At 37.1% G+C, this 15,056-nt stretch overlaps 1 protein-coding gene across 2 annotated transcripts in view; it reads left to right on the top strand.

Moving 5' to 3' along the window:
- LOC128886027 (inaD-like protein) overlaps positions 1–15,056 on the top strand; it is a 108,334-nt gene that overhangs the window by 77,600 nt on the left and 15,678 nt on the right. For both annotated transcript variants that reach the window (XR_008459715.1, XM_054140539.1), the window contains exons 20-23: positions 1,753–2,553; positions 3,460–3,820; positions 5,624–5,728; positions 6,415–6,540. Coding sequence is in view for 1 of the 2 variants with exons in the window: in XM_054140539.1 (XP_053996514.1) it covers positions 1,753–2,553; positions 3,460–3,820; positions 5,624–5,728; positions 6,415–6,540 (1,393 nt within the window). In the remaining variant the exon portion in view is untranslated. The remainder of the gene's footprint in view (positions 1–1,752; positions 2,554–3,459; positions 3,821–5,623; positions 5,729–6,414; positions 6,541–15,056) is intronic.

Genomic DNA, 15,056 nt, shown 5'->3' with positions numbered 1-15,056 from the left:
GGAAGTACTTAATAGTTCTTGTAGATGTAGATTTTTTGGGGAGAAAAACTACCCTCGCGATTGGCGTGATCTTTTATTTCTGATTAATTTTGGAAGACAGTTAGATTAAATGATTGTGTAGCACAAATGTTATAATGGCTGGGATGAGATTCTTCGACTATTCTCCTTAATTGTAGACCACACCTCGAGTTCACAGCATCAGGCTGTCATTCATCACACATTCACTGTCGAGCTATTAACGTGTCTTCAAAAAGTCCACTTGTTTAGATATACGATGCTGTCATCGTCTTAAAATACTAGTCTAGAATTAGGATTGGCGAATATCTGTGACGATTGCGAGAGAAAAAGTACACACTTAATTTCTAAATTAATCTCAACGAAAGGTATTTTCATTCTTTTGTCATTTTTCTGAGGAAAATTTCATTTCTAGTTTTTATTTCATTCGATATATTTATTTTCTCCAATGGTATGGGATATTGTCTTCTCGTTCTTCTTTTTACCATTCCTCGTAGATATTTATTTCCCACATGCAATTAAAAATGCGCGAAGCTGCAACTTTTCCCTATTATCTAAGTGCACGTAATCGAACTAGATTAGATATATAACAGGCGTAGCAGTTATCCAATGGGAACATTTCAATCTTCTCATGATCTCAGACCTTTAGCTTAGAGATACCAGCATGTCACCCATCAAGATCATCCCCCGTGTATCCATCATCCAGCTATTACGGTGACGTCTCACATTTCTGCCGATAACGTACCTTCATCGTACTCTTTTTCATCAGGAATGATATTTATCATCTGATCGTAATACATTGAAATCTAGAAATACGATGAAGCGATTATCTATAACCTAAAAGTACAGACACCAGACATTAGTCAGAACTCCCCTTCATCGAATGTACACCCTAAAGTATCATTCATCACACCGTGCTCTTAGCGTGATGTCTTACAATTTCATCCGAGAATATATCTCCCTCGCAATCGTTTTCCCTTAGTAATGGTATTAATCATGCCACCCAAGTTTTACCTCAATTGAGGGGTTAGGAAAATGAGAATACAATTTTTGTCAGTGATATTTATAATTCTAATATGAGATAATATAAAATATCACGTGGAATGCTTTAGATCGACCTGCGCAATTTCATCAAATAATCATTCGTGACCTACGAATATAGATTCTAAATATTAGCATACTGATATTCAGAACTCCCTTTTATCGATGCTTTACTTCCATCACGCAAGGATCAATGAAAAATCATCCCTCACGATTTCTGCCTTAACTAATGAACCAACGATATGAAAACACAATTAGTTCAATTACACCGAGTAATCATCCATAACCCAAGAGCACATATATAGTTAGGACTTCCCTCGATCGCAGAGCAGATCTCCATCGCAGAAACTTTCGCCGCGTGATTCGTGGCGTATCCCCCATCGGGCCATTAGCGTGATGTCTTACAATTACGGCCCACAATGCAGCTCCACCGTACCCTTTTTTCCCCATTGACCGTATTAACCGTCCGACCAGAACCTCCGCCGCAATTAGTGGGTCACCACGGGAAGACCTTTCCATTCGCTGCTTTAGCGGATTCGCTCGAAACGTTATCCAGAATAAGAAGCCCTCGGAGCTTGCTCGTTAAGAACCGCGTAGACTTCGTTTCGTTAGACCACCCCTCTCCGCGTTTCTCCTCATTACGCGGTTCTTTTCCACGCCTACATTTCGCCCCTTGTGTTTCCTGTTTCCGCGAAGGCCCGAGGACCAGAGCCAGTCGAGTCCGCGACTGACAGAGACCGAACCAGAGGAGCCAGCGGGGAAGTCCCCCGAAGTTGAACAGATCCAGAGGGACGAGAGGTCAGAGGAGGAACCGAGCGACCTAGAGAAGGACCCAGAAGAGGATCCGGGGCCTGGTGATTATGACAGGATCCTCTGGCAGCAGAGGTGCCCGCTGCTGGAGGAAACAGTCGCCAGATCCGAGGAGGACAGCCTCATCAGCAAGGAGCACTCTCTGGAGTACCAGAGCCAGACCCTAGAGAGCCAGTCGGATCATCTGTTGCACCAAGTGCTCTCGTCCTCCTTGGAGGATCTGCTCAGATCCGTCCCCGATTGTTGGCCGGAGTCGCAAGACAAAGCCGTTGAAGAAGTCGAGCGTAGCTTCAAGGAGACCCAGTACTCTCCGAAGGAGAAGTGCGACGCGGAGACACAGACCGAGCAGGAGACAAAGAGCACCCAGTGCAGCCCCGAACAGAGCATCGTCAGTCCATCCGAGGTCTCCAGGGACAGTCCTCTGCAGAGGAGATACTATCAGAGTCCTAGGAGGGAGGTTCAGACACAAACCCAGGGGGACAGCAAGAGCGTTCAGTGCTGTTTAGATGATTTGGGAGGACTTGGGTTCTCGAAGACTTCAGAGTTAGGGGATTCGTTCGATAGCCCGTCCAGATCCGAGAGGAGCCAGGTGAAGGAGTCCAAGAGCGTACAGTGCATACCTGAGGATATCTCTACTAGTCCTGGCAAGTCCATCAGCAGCGTCGCCTGCTCGCCTTCTTTGGACAGGTGAGTAGTAGAGAGCATGTTATATGCGATAATTAATCGTTTTTGGGTAATCTGTAATCGCGATAGTTATTGGATAGGTATGATTAGGTTGCAGCACTGCTGTTTCGAGTACGTGTACGTTAGGGATACTTGTAACGAAACGAACCTTGGCACCGTTTATGTTACTTCAGTTTAAAATATAGTTTTAACTCGTTCAGAGCCCATGACGTGTCATGTCTGGAATTTACTTTTGTACAAAAATCTCTTTAATGCAATGCATACTTTAGGAGTCAATCAACGTATGCAAGTTGAAATAGTCATACAAGTATACATGAAAACCAAGTGGTGTTGAACCTCCCTTGCAATATCAAATTCAAAATCAAAGTCCATTTGCTGTCTGTGTCGGGTGAGGCTCGACAGAAATGAAATCGACAAATCTGGACTGCAAATTCTTAACACAACCTTCTTCAATTTCATCCTCAGAATCTCCAAAATTTACAATTTTAAAAAACCTCCCTCCGCTTCTCTCCCACGATTGACAATCAATCCACCAATTTGTACTGAAATATACAAATTCTAGACTGCAAATTCTTAACGCATCCTACTCCAATTTCTTTTCTAACTAAATTTTTACACCTCCAAGAACCCTTAAATTTATAATTCTCCAAAGAACCTCCCTCCACATCCCTCCCACGACTGTCAATCAATCCACCAATTTGTACTGAAATATACAAATTCTAGACTGCAAATTCTTAACGCATCCTACTCCAATTTCTTTTCTAACTAAATTTTCATACCACCAACATCCCCTAAGTTTACAATTTTCCAAAGAACCTCCCTCCATATTCCTCCCACGATTGCCAATTGATCCACCAATTTCTCAAACCACGAAACTAATCACCACCCCCGAATACAATCCTGCTCCAGGTCCTTCCGCAGTCCCCGAAGGGAGGTCGAGGTCCAGACAGTCCAGGAGTCGAAAGCCATCCAGTGTAGCGACGATGAGTTGTTAGAGGCCGAGTTCGTGGACAGTGGTTATCAGCCACGGTTACAGAGCCGACCGGTGAGCTCCGTGTCCCAGAAGACCGAGAGCTCGGGGTCCTCCAGCTGCGGCTCGCCCTGCAGGATTCCAGCGGTCGTTTTCGCTGACGAGAGAGTCGACATGACGGTCACTCACCAGGTCCACGACGGGAACATCAACTGGTCCAAGCACTGGGGCCCTGAGCGGTTGGTGGAGATCTACAGGGAGCCAAAGACTAGTCTGGGGCTGAGCATCGTTGGTGGAAAGGTAACGCAACACGCCTACATTGTGTAGTTAAAAATAAAAACCAACGATGTTTGCTGGTCGCGCGTCCGTGGCACGTGTTCCAGAGGCGCGGCGATGAACAGAGCGTGGTCTGTTAACCGGAATTGAGATCGCTGAGCGTACGTACTGGTTTCGTGGACGGTCATGGGACACCTGCTGTTTCTAAAGAAACTGGAGCAGTTTGCTCCGTGCGGACTATGTCGCTTGAACATTTTAATTAGTCGGTGCTAATGGAGTTAGGGCTGGGAGGATTACTCTTCTTGTTTTATTTCAATTCAGGGAGGTCTGATATACTGACAGTAGTATACTCTTATATGGCTCTTTTTTTTTTTAATTATAATTATAATATTTATTTTTGAAGTAGTTTCTAATTTTGCATGTGTTCAAAAGCAGCAGGCCAAATCGGGAAAGTTATTCGATTTAGATTGAGAGAAATTGTTTGTTCGTTATTCATTCATCTTTCAAGGGAGCTTGTTTTCTATTTATTGTTGTCTAATGTGAATGTTAACAACCAATACAAACATCAATTTATAATTATAATTATTATAAATTTATGTTTACATTGACTGTTCATATTCATGTTACGCAAACTAATTATATATGAAAACGGTCACTTTTTTATTCATAACATATCATTCATATAGTTTCGTAATAGATCTTCAAGTTGCATGATTGTGACATTTACTATACATTTCATCTCATCAGTCTCACATCACCATGAACCTTCACATTATAATCTGTACTCAATGTATTTAGAAGACAAAACTCACCCTAGAATATTCATACTTTAATTCAATTTACATTTACACTCGTTATAGCTTCTTTTTAAACTATATATTATTTGCATCGGGCCACTGTAATGCACAACGTCATTCATAAATTTATTCAGCATTTTATTAATTGTTCACCAGAAAAACATGAATGAACTAATTTAGGCGCAACATTACATCGCTGCGCGGCCACATTCACGTTTTCCTTGCTTGTAAAATTAGCAACAACAGACCTCGCTAACAATGATTAAACGCAGTTCTTCCGGGTTTGATAATTGCTCGGCTAATTACGTCGTGTACCGAGGAGCTAATGGTACCACGTTGATGGCATTGGTTGTTAATTTCAGTCGAGTGATCCACGGGTATATGACGCACAAAGTTGTACTGGTATAAGTGCATTATGGCTTCGAATGTACCGAATGGCTTCGAGACATTAAAGTCGACTTGGTAACGTAACGGAATTGTCGGTTCCAATTTTCCTTGGTTCGATAGTCATTTGAAAAATTCAAATTGATCTATTGAAATATATTAAAATTCTCTCCATCTCGAGATTGGATCAAAAATCATGCATTGTATGTGGAAAACACTTAGTCACGTTTGTTGAGCACGTGCACTGGACGCCTATAGGCGTTCATCGCATGAGTGAACACTTAGAAATGCAAAAGTACGTAATAACATAGTAGTTACGTTCAGTAAAAGCTAAAATTGAAAATTCAACCAAATGGGAGATATTTCGAGTAATACAAAATTTCTTCAAGTGTTAAATTTAGCTTAATAACTTTAGAACTTTAGCTTCATAACTTTAGAACTTTAGCTTCATAAATAAAAATGAGCAAAAATGTTTGATCTAAGGGAAATAATTGAACATTTTGTACAGTTATATTTATAATTCCAATACGAGATAATGTAAAATGTCGTATGGAATGCTTTTTATCGTGGTCGACATTCGTACTGACTTTAGTGGATTTGTAAATTATTAATGATTCATTCAGCCAATGTTAAATATGTGTTTTAGGTCGACCTGCACAATGGCAGTTCTAGTAAGTCTCAGAACATATCCGGAATATTCATAAAGAACGTTTTGCCGAACAGTCCCGCCGGAAGAACCGGCGAATTGAAGGTAACGTAATAATTCAGATTCCGTTCGGTACACTTTCCATTAAATGGACGCAATAGGACTAATTGTAAAAGTAGAACCTGAAGAAGTTAGTTACTATTCCACTCGAGAGCTTTGAAAACGTATAAGCTCATAAAAATCATTCAAGCGGAAATTGGTGTTAATTTTTCAATAAATATTCAAGGCAAATATTAGACAAACGAAATTCAATAAATATTCTCATTTATATATTATTGTCATTAATATATAATATTCCCATGTTTCAATAATATATAATCGTTGAATTTTTTTCTGCTCGAGTATTTGAAACTGTTTAATGTAAAATTAAAATACAATTCTCCTATTAGAGCAACATAATTATACCATTTATATAGAAATAAACTATAAAATAATACAAATTAAAAGATACAAATACGCGTGTTTATTTGTATACGATATAAAGTGTCTAATCCAGAATTGAATAAAATTTGCTCGACAATCGACCACTCAAAATTGATATTTGAATAAGAAATTTCAGTTTTATGAAAATAACCAAACAGAAATATTCATTCAATTAAACATCTATTATTTTGGAAACACTTTGGGGAGTCCCCCACGGACGATTAGAAACAGAAAGGACGTGTATCGTGGGTAAATCGAGCGAAATTAAAAGATTTAATGCGCGCGTTTCTGTTCGTGTTTACTTTCAGGTCGGAGACCGCATAATCGAGGTCGATGGCGTGGACCTGCGACATGGCACGCACGAGCGGGCGGTTGAGGTCATACAAGCCGCCGGAAATCCTGTCTGTCTTCTCGTCCAGTCTCTGGTGCACCTGGTGAGACCTCGCCACGACCAGGAATATCGATGTGCTTCCACTCCCTCCCAAGTTATCCTCATTTTTCCCATATTCCAACATTATTCTCGTAGAACTAGTCCTCGAAAAAATCAACTTGGGAGAGTTAATTATTTTATCGAGGTTCGACATGCTTGTAGGGAAAAATCAAAAACATCTCAAGAATTCTTAATGCTCAAACAACTTTGATATTAATTTTGTTCGGGGTTTTATTAATACTCACATTTCATTGGCATAGTGACCTTAAAAATTGGGATTCACTCGAAGTGTTTGAATCTATCATTACTAAATAAGAATTCTTACGATGTATTCCAATCCCATCAATAGTTCCATTATATTTTATTATCTTAAAAACAAACATTCTTAAAAAACCAAGTATTCCCGCGATACGTTCGAATCCATCGCTACTTTCATCGAATCACGTCTAATTTTAAGTATCCGAAGGAAAAACTTTCTCTCGACAAAAGTTTCCCCAAGTCGATTTTTCCATCGTCTCTGTCTATATATGTGTGCTCCTTGTATTTTGTCCAATCAATAGCCTCCTTTTTTCAGTCTGTACAAAGTTCGGAGTATTACGTGCTTGGAACATTGTCCATTATAAAATATTAGAGAGTAGATCACCGTGTGAAAATACCTCGTGTTTTCTACCTTTACACACGTGACGTTACATTGTCCAAAAATACAGATTAGTTAAATATCACAAATTAATATCAGTAAATCAATTTCAAGATAATTTTCTAATCAATATTGCAGAAAAAAAATATTAATTCTTCGCAACGTAATCTTTGAAATTCCGTAGTGTAAAAATTTACACAGTGCCTCCAAGTATTTTCTATGACATTTCTATAACGTATCAGTAAATCATTTTTAATATATTTGCTCGTAGATAATTTTCTAAGCAATATCTCCAAAGAAAATATTAATTCTTCACAACATAATCTTTGAAATTCCGCAGTGTCAGAATTTACACAGTGCCTCCAAGTATTTTCTATAACATTTCTATAACGTATCAGTAAATCAGTTTTAATATATTTGCTCGTAGATCATTTTCTAATCAATATTTCAAAAGAAAATATTAATTGTTCGCAACGTAATCTTTGAAATTCCGTGTTGTCAAAATTTACACAGTGCCTCCAAATATATTCTATAACATTTCCTCGGTGAATGTTTAGATATTGTCACAATTGCTATGACAAAGATATTTTCAATCGTCCTTTGTATCGTGTAAACAATACTCGCAGCCAAGATCGAGCAAAAACAATATTTTTCACACGAAACTCAACCGGATATCGAAGGATAGAATTTATACAGCAACCCAATATTTATCAAACGAGAAATAACTTCGATGTTTTACTTTGTTTTCCATAATTCATTTATCGCGATCAGTATAAACATCGCATGTATAATTTCATTAGAGCACACTGGCAAACCTACGCGCGTTCATTATCCGTTTGTTTGTTTTCCGGTACGTTTCATGTAAATACTTTTGTTGTTCATCCTCTACCCACGCGTCGAGCATCAACGAAGTTCAATGATATTTACGATCATCTTTAGCGTTCGACCAAGGAATAAACTGTTTCCGGTTCAATGGAACCCGGTTAAGATTACCACTTGCGTTGTGTCACTGAACTTTTAGTTGATATTATAAACTTCGATGTAATATTAGTTGGTTTGAAGACAAAAAAATGTGTAGGAAAATATTTGATCACAAAGGGTATAGCCGGGTTTGGGGGTCAAAAGTGCCCTTAGACCGATTTCGATTCGCGATGATGTATTCGATAGGTTATCAAAAAAGACTAATCTGTGCCAAGTTTCAAGTTCCTATCTCGACGGGTGGGGGAGTAAACAATAAAAAACAAAAATCACGATTTTGACCAATTTCTCTTGTCCTGCTGCATGAAAAATTTTGAAAAAAATCAGAGATATTCCAGTTAGTGAGGCATATATTCCAGAATTCTTTCAGATTTTTCAGTTTAAAATCCAAACTGTGAAAAATAAAAAACGCAAAAAAAATGATGAAAAATGCCGGTTTTGCATCGAAGGAATCTCAGAACTACGATTATAAAATTACAGGAAGTGTATATTATTGTTATTATTGTCCTCAATTTTTTTCATATTAGGAGTGGTGCGCCGTAGTTGGAAAAATCAAACATCGATTTTTTTCGCTGTTTCGGTGTGTTAGAGCAACTTGTATAAAAAATTTCTGTATACTTTTTATGAAATACATAATTCTTAATGTTTTGACATCGATTAAAGTATCTTTAGAACTATCTACGATATTTTCCAAGAGCGTCCGTGGCGCAAGTGATAAGGTGCTCGGCTGCTGAGCCGCTGGATACTTTTTGAGCGTAGGTTCGAATCTCCAGTTGGTACATATTTTTTTTCCGTTAATCATATATTTTTTAATTTCTATCAATGCAACAATGATAAATACTTATTTACAAATAATAAAAACATATTTTTATAATGTTGTAACATGTATTATATACATAAGAATAGTTTTGGAGCGCTCATGCCACCGCTCCTCTTGTCAAGTATCTTATCAACTACGATATTGTTTAACACGTCTTACACTAAAGTACTATATGAAATTCAGTTTCGAGACACTTATCTTTAGTTTTGTAGTCAAAATGCAGTGTAGAATTTGTGTTGTTATCCTTAATCCACATCGTTATCTTCGCTGTATAGTTTACAACAAATTCTTGAATAGAAGTTGCAAAAATATAAGAATAATAGATAATAATCGTAATGAACGATAACCAATCTCTTTTATTCTAATTGATTTCGCGATTATTTTATTTGCAATTGTAATTGACATGATGAATTTACAATTACTTATACGGCAATCGTATTTTCAATTTCATTAGTAATTGTCAATCGTTAGTCATGTTCGCTTTTTTCTACACTGATTGTCTCTCGAAAATAATACACGGAAAATTCACAACATGGAATATAACCTCCGCGACCACTATTAAGGCGAATTGAATTATTGCTGGGACCATTTCAAACACCTTTGTAAGCATGGCTTTCATTTGTAAGGGGGGCCCACAACGCCAATTGTTTCAATCCTTAATAACATACAAATTGTTTTTTTGACTATGAGAAATCCTCTCTAGGATCTTTCGATAAAGAAAGGTAATGGGAAGGGTAACTTGCGAACAAAATGAGGTTACGAAACGTCTGCGCCAAAGAGAATGGAGGGGAATGTATGTTCGTCCGCGTTTATTAGTTTATTACATTGCTTCGGCTTGACGCGATCCTTTCGAGTTTTAAACGCTACTATAGCGATTATTTCTTACATTGTTTACGACCCATAAAAGACGATCACGGGACGAACTCACCAACACCTTTACAACATTGTCAAAACCTTCGATCAGTTCTCCTAACTCCTCCCCAATTGTAAAATATCCTACTTTGAAGAAATGTACGGAAACGAAAAACGGTCAGTCTTGGTTCGAATGCCAAATGCAACGGACGATCGTCGGGTGCCTTATTTCGAATTCAATGCTATTAACTTTACGTGTAATATTGTGAACTGTTACGCGTGTTCATATATTATTTATCGGTATAATAATTTTCAAATATTGTTTATCGGCGTGTATTTTTTGTGTTTGTGTTTATCCGTGTATATTCATTTCTTGTTTTTAATACGTCGTCTGAAGGAGCACAATTTTTTGAAAGGAAAACCGACCATACCAAGTGCATTCGTTGCAATATCTTTATTCGCAAATCGCATGGTCAGTTTAAGAAAATCCAGACGGAAGTTGAACCAGTTAGTTATTCTAGAATTTTAGAAAGAGTGGTAATTATTGGTGATAAATTGTGTAATAAGTGTCGCATCTTCGCTTACAAGAAAGGGTTAGTTACAAACTCCGATTCGGAAGATTCTCCGCGTCAGTTTGAGGCGACTTCTATAGTCGAAACTTCTTCGGTAACTGAAACCTCTTTTTCGAGTAGATCTGTTCCTTTAGGTGAAACTTCTTCTTCGGTTATAAGTGTCCCTTTAGCTACAACCCGTTCTTCAGTTAAAACTGTCCCTTTAGCTGTACCCTCTTCTTCAGCTGGACCTTCTTGTTCATCTCAAAATCTATCGACTGAAATAACTTCACTCGGCACCACTTTAACTGAAATACCTTCGAATCAATTATCTTCAATCGGAATATCTTCGCTCAATATATTGTCTGACGAATCATCAACTTTATCTTCTGCTATATCTTCAAGTGCAGATCCATCGTTTGTTAGGGATTTGAGTAACGTTGATCATACATCTATTCAATACGTAGAAATGCCATTTAGTAGAGTTGTTTCCACTCATGGGTACTGCTTTGTTTGCGGATCAAAATCAAATATAATAAATGTACCAGCTGAAACTCGAATCTTCGATACCGAAGAATTGAGAAATTATTTTGAATACTTTTCTATAAATTGCAATTCAGATATTAATGATAAAGTGGGTGATTTTACACTTTCGGAAGAACGACTTAAAGTATTTACAGGTTTAACATGGAGCAATTTAATTAAACTTCGGGAAATGATGACTTCTATGAAAAAATCTCAGCAACGCGATATCACTCAGGCTATTGTAGTATTTCTTTTCAAATTGTGTACTGGCAATTCAAATAGTGTGATAGCCGCAGTTCTCGGTTTAGAACGCGAACAACAAGTATCCGATTTTTGTAAGTCAGTTATAAATTCATTCCAGAAAGATATCCTTCCTGTTCATTTTGGCATTGCAGCATTATCGCGGAACAATTTAATAGAAAATTATACATCTCCGGTTGCTAAAAAATTATACAATATTTCAGATCAGTTAGCGCTAAATTTCGATGGAACATTCGTCATGAAAAAAGTTCAAATAACGAATATCAGAGGAAATCATTTTCCGGCCAAAAGAAAGTACCGTTGTGTAAACCATTTACAATTTGTACTACAAACGGTTATATTGTTGATATGTTAGGGCCCTTTTATGCAAAACAGAATGACGCAGAGATAATGAAGATTGTCATGCAAGACCCCAATGGTTTGCAAACTCTTCTGCAACCTGGAGATATTTGCATCGTCGATCGAGGTTTCCGGGATGAAAAATTCTGATTTAGAAGATCGTGGTTATTCTGTTCTTATACCTGAGTTAAAAGGCAAGCGTAATCAATTTTCCACTGCAGAATCCAACGCATCTCGTCAGGTTACAAAGGTTCGTTGGGTTGTCGAAGCTATACATGGAGTCATAGGTCAGAAATATCGACTTCTTCATCATCAGTTAGATAAAGATATTTTGATCGATGTCAAAACATTAAGAAATATGTATTTCATAAAAAGTATACAGAAATTCTTTATACAAGTTGCTCTAACACACCGAAACAGCGAAAAAAATCGATGTTTGATTTTTCCAACTACGGCGCACCACTCCTAATATGAAAAAAATTGAGGACAATAATAACAATAATATACACTTCCTGTAATTTTATAATCGTAGTTCTGAGATTCCTTCGATGCAAAACCGGCATTTTTCATCATTTTTTTTGCGTTTTTTATTTTTCACAGTTTGGATTTTAAACTAAAAAATTTGAAAGAATTCTGGAATATGTGCCTCACTAACTGGAATATCTCTGATTTTTTTCAAAATTTTTCATGCAGCAGGACAAGAGAAATTGGTCAAAATCGTGATTTTTGTTTTTTATTGTTTACTCCCCCACCCGTCGAGATAGGAACTTGAAACTTGGCACAGATTAGTCTTTTTTGATAACCTATCGAATACATCATTGCGAATCGAAATCGGTCTAAGGGCACTTTTGACCCCCAAACCCGGCCATACCCTTTAGTGTAATTTTCAATGCAGTTTATATCACAGTGATCTTTAAATATTTTAATATTTAGGGATTTGAGATTGAAATTAAGATATGTGGAGTTTGAAAATTTAAAATTGAATTGTTTAGTAAATATTTGATTGATTCTAGCTACCTTCTTTTTAACCAGACATTTTTTAGGTATAATTGCAATCATTTGCATGTGTTACCGCTTGCAATTTGCTTGGAAATATGTAGATGCAGGCTGGTTGAAACTGACAATTTGCATAATGCTCTAATGTTTAGAAAGCGAACAAAACATCTATTATCGTTGATGATTAGTATCAAGAAGGATAATTTATGTTTCCTGTGCCTCTAAAGATTCGAACATTCCGAGTGCAATTTTTTGTATTCCTTTTTTTTCTAATTTCATTCAACAACCTTATTTTCCATATCAAGAACAAGAAAAAAAAATGCAATATTGAAGCAGAGTGATAGGTCAAGAGAATGCACTCAAGAATTAAGGTTACTCTACGACATAACCCAAATCCAATTATTCCGTTTGAGATTACTTCAATATTTTAATATTTTTTTCCTATAAATAACAACACAAAGAATTTACAGATCTTAAATGACTAAATCGATGAAGTGACTAAAATTAGATACTTCTTATAAATAATACAACACAATCAAGATAAAATATTGATTTATTTGAACAAATTTTACAAGTTAAAAGTAACTTCAGTAGCCATTCAATATTTTTTCTGACTATGCCAGAAGTATAGAAGAATATAGCTTGCCCCAGTTTTTCGAATCACCCTGTATATTGCTTGTCAAATAATAAAATATTATACCCGAGGCGCCATCGGAGTGTGGATGTTTTTATCGAAGAGTGTTCGCAGAAAAGACGCATTTCAGAACGTCAGATTCGTTCGATGGAAGCCATCCTTGAAAGCATCACTATTGTGTCCTTGAGTTTCATTCCCTCCTATTCCTTGGACACCTTTTTACACCCTCCGTAACCGGGATCCTAGGGAACTTTTATCGCGGGCGGTAAACTAATTTAATCTGCAAAAAACAAGGGTAGATAGATACGCCTGAGTTTTGGTTTTCTTGTTTCTAGTTTGTAGACTGGGAGAAAGAGTAATTTCAAGATTAGATTTCGGACAGAAATAGAAGGTACAATAATTAGTTTTCAATTAAAACACTGGTCCAGGAAAGTATTAGGTTGTCCCAAAAGTTTCTTTCGCTTTATTAATAAGAAATACATGCACAATAGTTTATGTTTCATGTTACATTACTCAATTGTGCACGATTCATTTTGCTCCATTACTGTTACAACATGAATACCCATGAAATTAAATTGTCCATTTATATAAACACGACCACATAAAATAATTGAGTGCAACTCGCGAAAGAAACTTTCCGGACAACCTCATAATTTATTTTTATATAGGATTACAAATAGGTGGAATTCAAAATAAAGGAATTTATTTTCAAAATAGAATTCCAAGTATGAGTGATTCAAACCTCTAAAATTAATTCTGCACAAGCAAAGAAATTTCCACGTGGAATTCAAAACAGAGGAATTAATTTTTAAATAGAATTCCAAATTGAATTTATTTCAAAATAGCCAAAATTAAATTCTAAAATCCGTCCCTCGCAATTAGGGAAACTATCTGATTTAATTTCTGTTTCGAGCCTACGTATTCGGGGGTGTTGACGTGATTGCACCCCCGTTTGCCCACACGTCGCGGAGTTTTCTCAATTTCAAGTGACCCGATTCGTCGAAAGCCACCAGAACATACAGGAAATTATAGAGACCAAACGACAACATGAACGCGAAAGTGAGAAAAAGAGTGCGGGAAACTAGAAGGATGCGGACGAGGGGACGAAGGAACGAAAGTGGGAGAAGGAGGGTTGAAAAACACGAAAGAGGGGTAGGAAGGGGCCGGTGGGGGGGTAGGAAGGGGGTATAGAGTCACGTAGACACAGCCATTGTCGGCCAACATCCCTTATGCATGTTCGATGCATCGAGGTCGAACTTTCCAATAAACCCCCACCGAGGGGATGGACGGAGGGAAACAGCGCGAAAAGCAGAAACAGAATGAGAATCGTGCAAATCAGAGCAAACGAGGCCGCGGATGTCGTGTATCGCAAACGAAAAACATCAAGGGACAACAAATGTCTGGTCAAAAAATATATCTGGTAAATAAATGAAATCGATACGCGACGGCCAAGTATTTAAACAGACTTCATTATTTATTTGACGGCACTGCAATTTATATTAAATACATTTTTTTGACGATTTAGTCTGTTTCAACAAAAATCCATGCGTTACTTGTTTAGAATGTTTACAATTCATGTGCATTTCTTTCAAATCTGTAGTCATTATAAATTAATCTACATATATTTAATTAATTTATTTTGCCAAATACAATCATTAAAATTATCAGAATTATCAGAATTTGTTTAATTCTATCGTAAAGAATGTTTGTATATATTTTGAAAAATAATTTCAAACTTGAAAAACTATTGCACATAAATTCTAGAAATTAATACTGTACAGAGTTTTGCAGAAATATAACAAAAATAGTGCAAATACCGTGACAAAACTTAATCGAAAATAAATTGTAAGGGCTCTAAATAAATAACGAACGCAGATCGTCGCTTTTCGGAAGACGAAAGTTGTTTTTGAAAACCATAATTGCTCCT

This window comes from Hylaeus anthracinus, unplaced genomic scaffold (genome assembly GCF_026225885.1).
Source record: "Hylaeus anthracinus isolate JK02 unplaced genomic scaffold, UHH_iyHylAnth1.0_haploid 11982, whole genome shotgun sequence".
NCBI lineage: Eukaryota > Metazoa > Arthropoda > Insecta > Hymenoptera > Colletidae > Hylaeus > Hylaeus anthracinus.
This window is presented reverse-complemented; position numbering and strand designations above follow the sequence as displayed.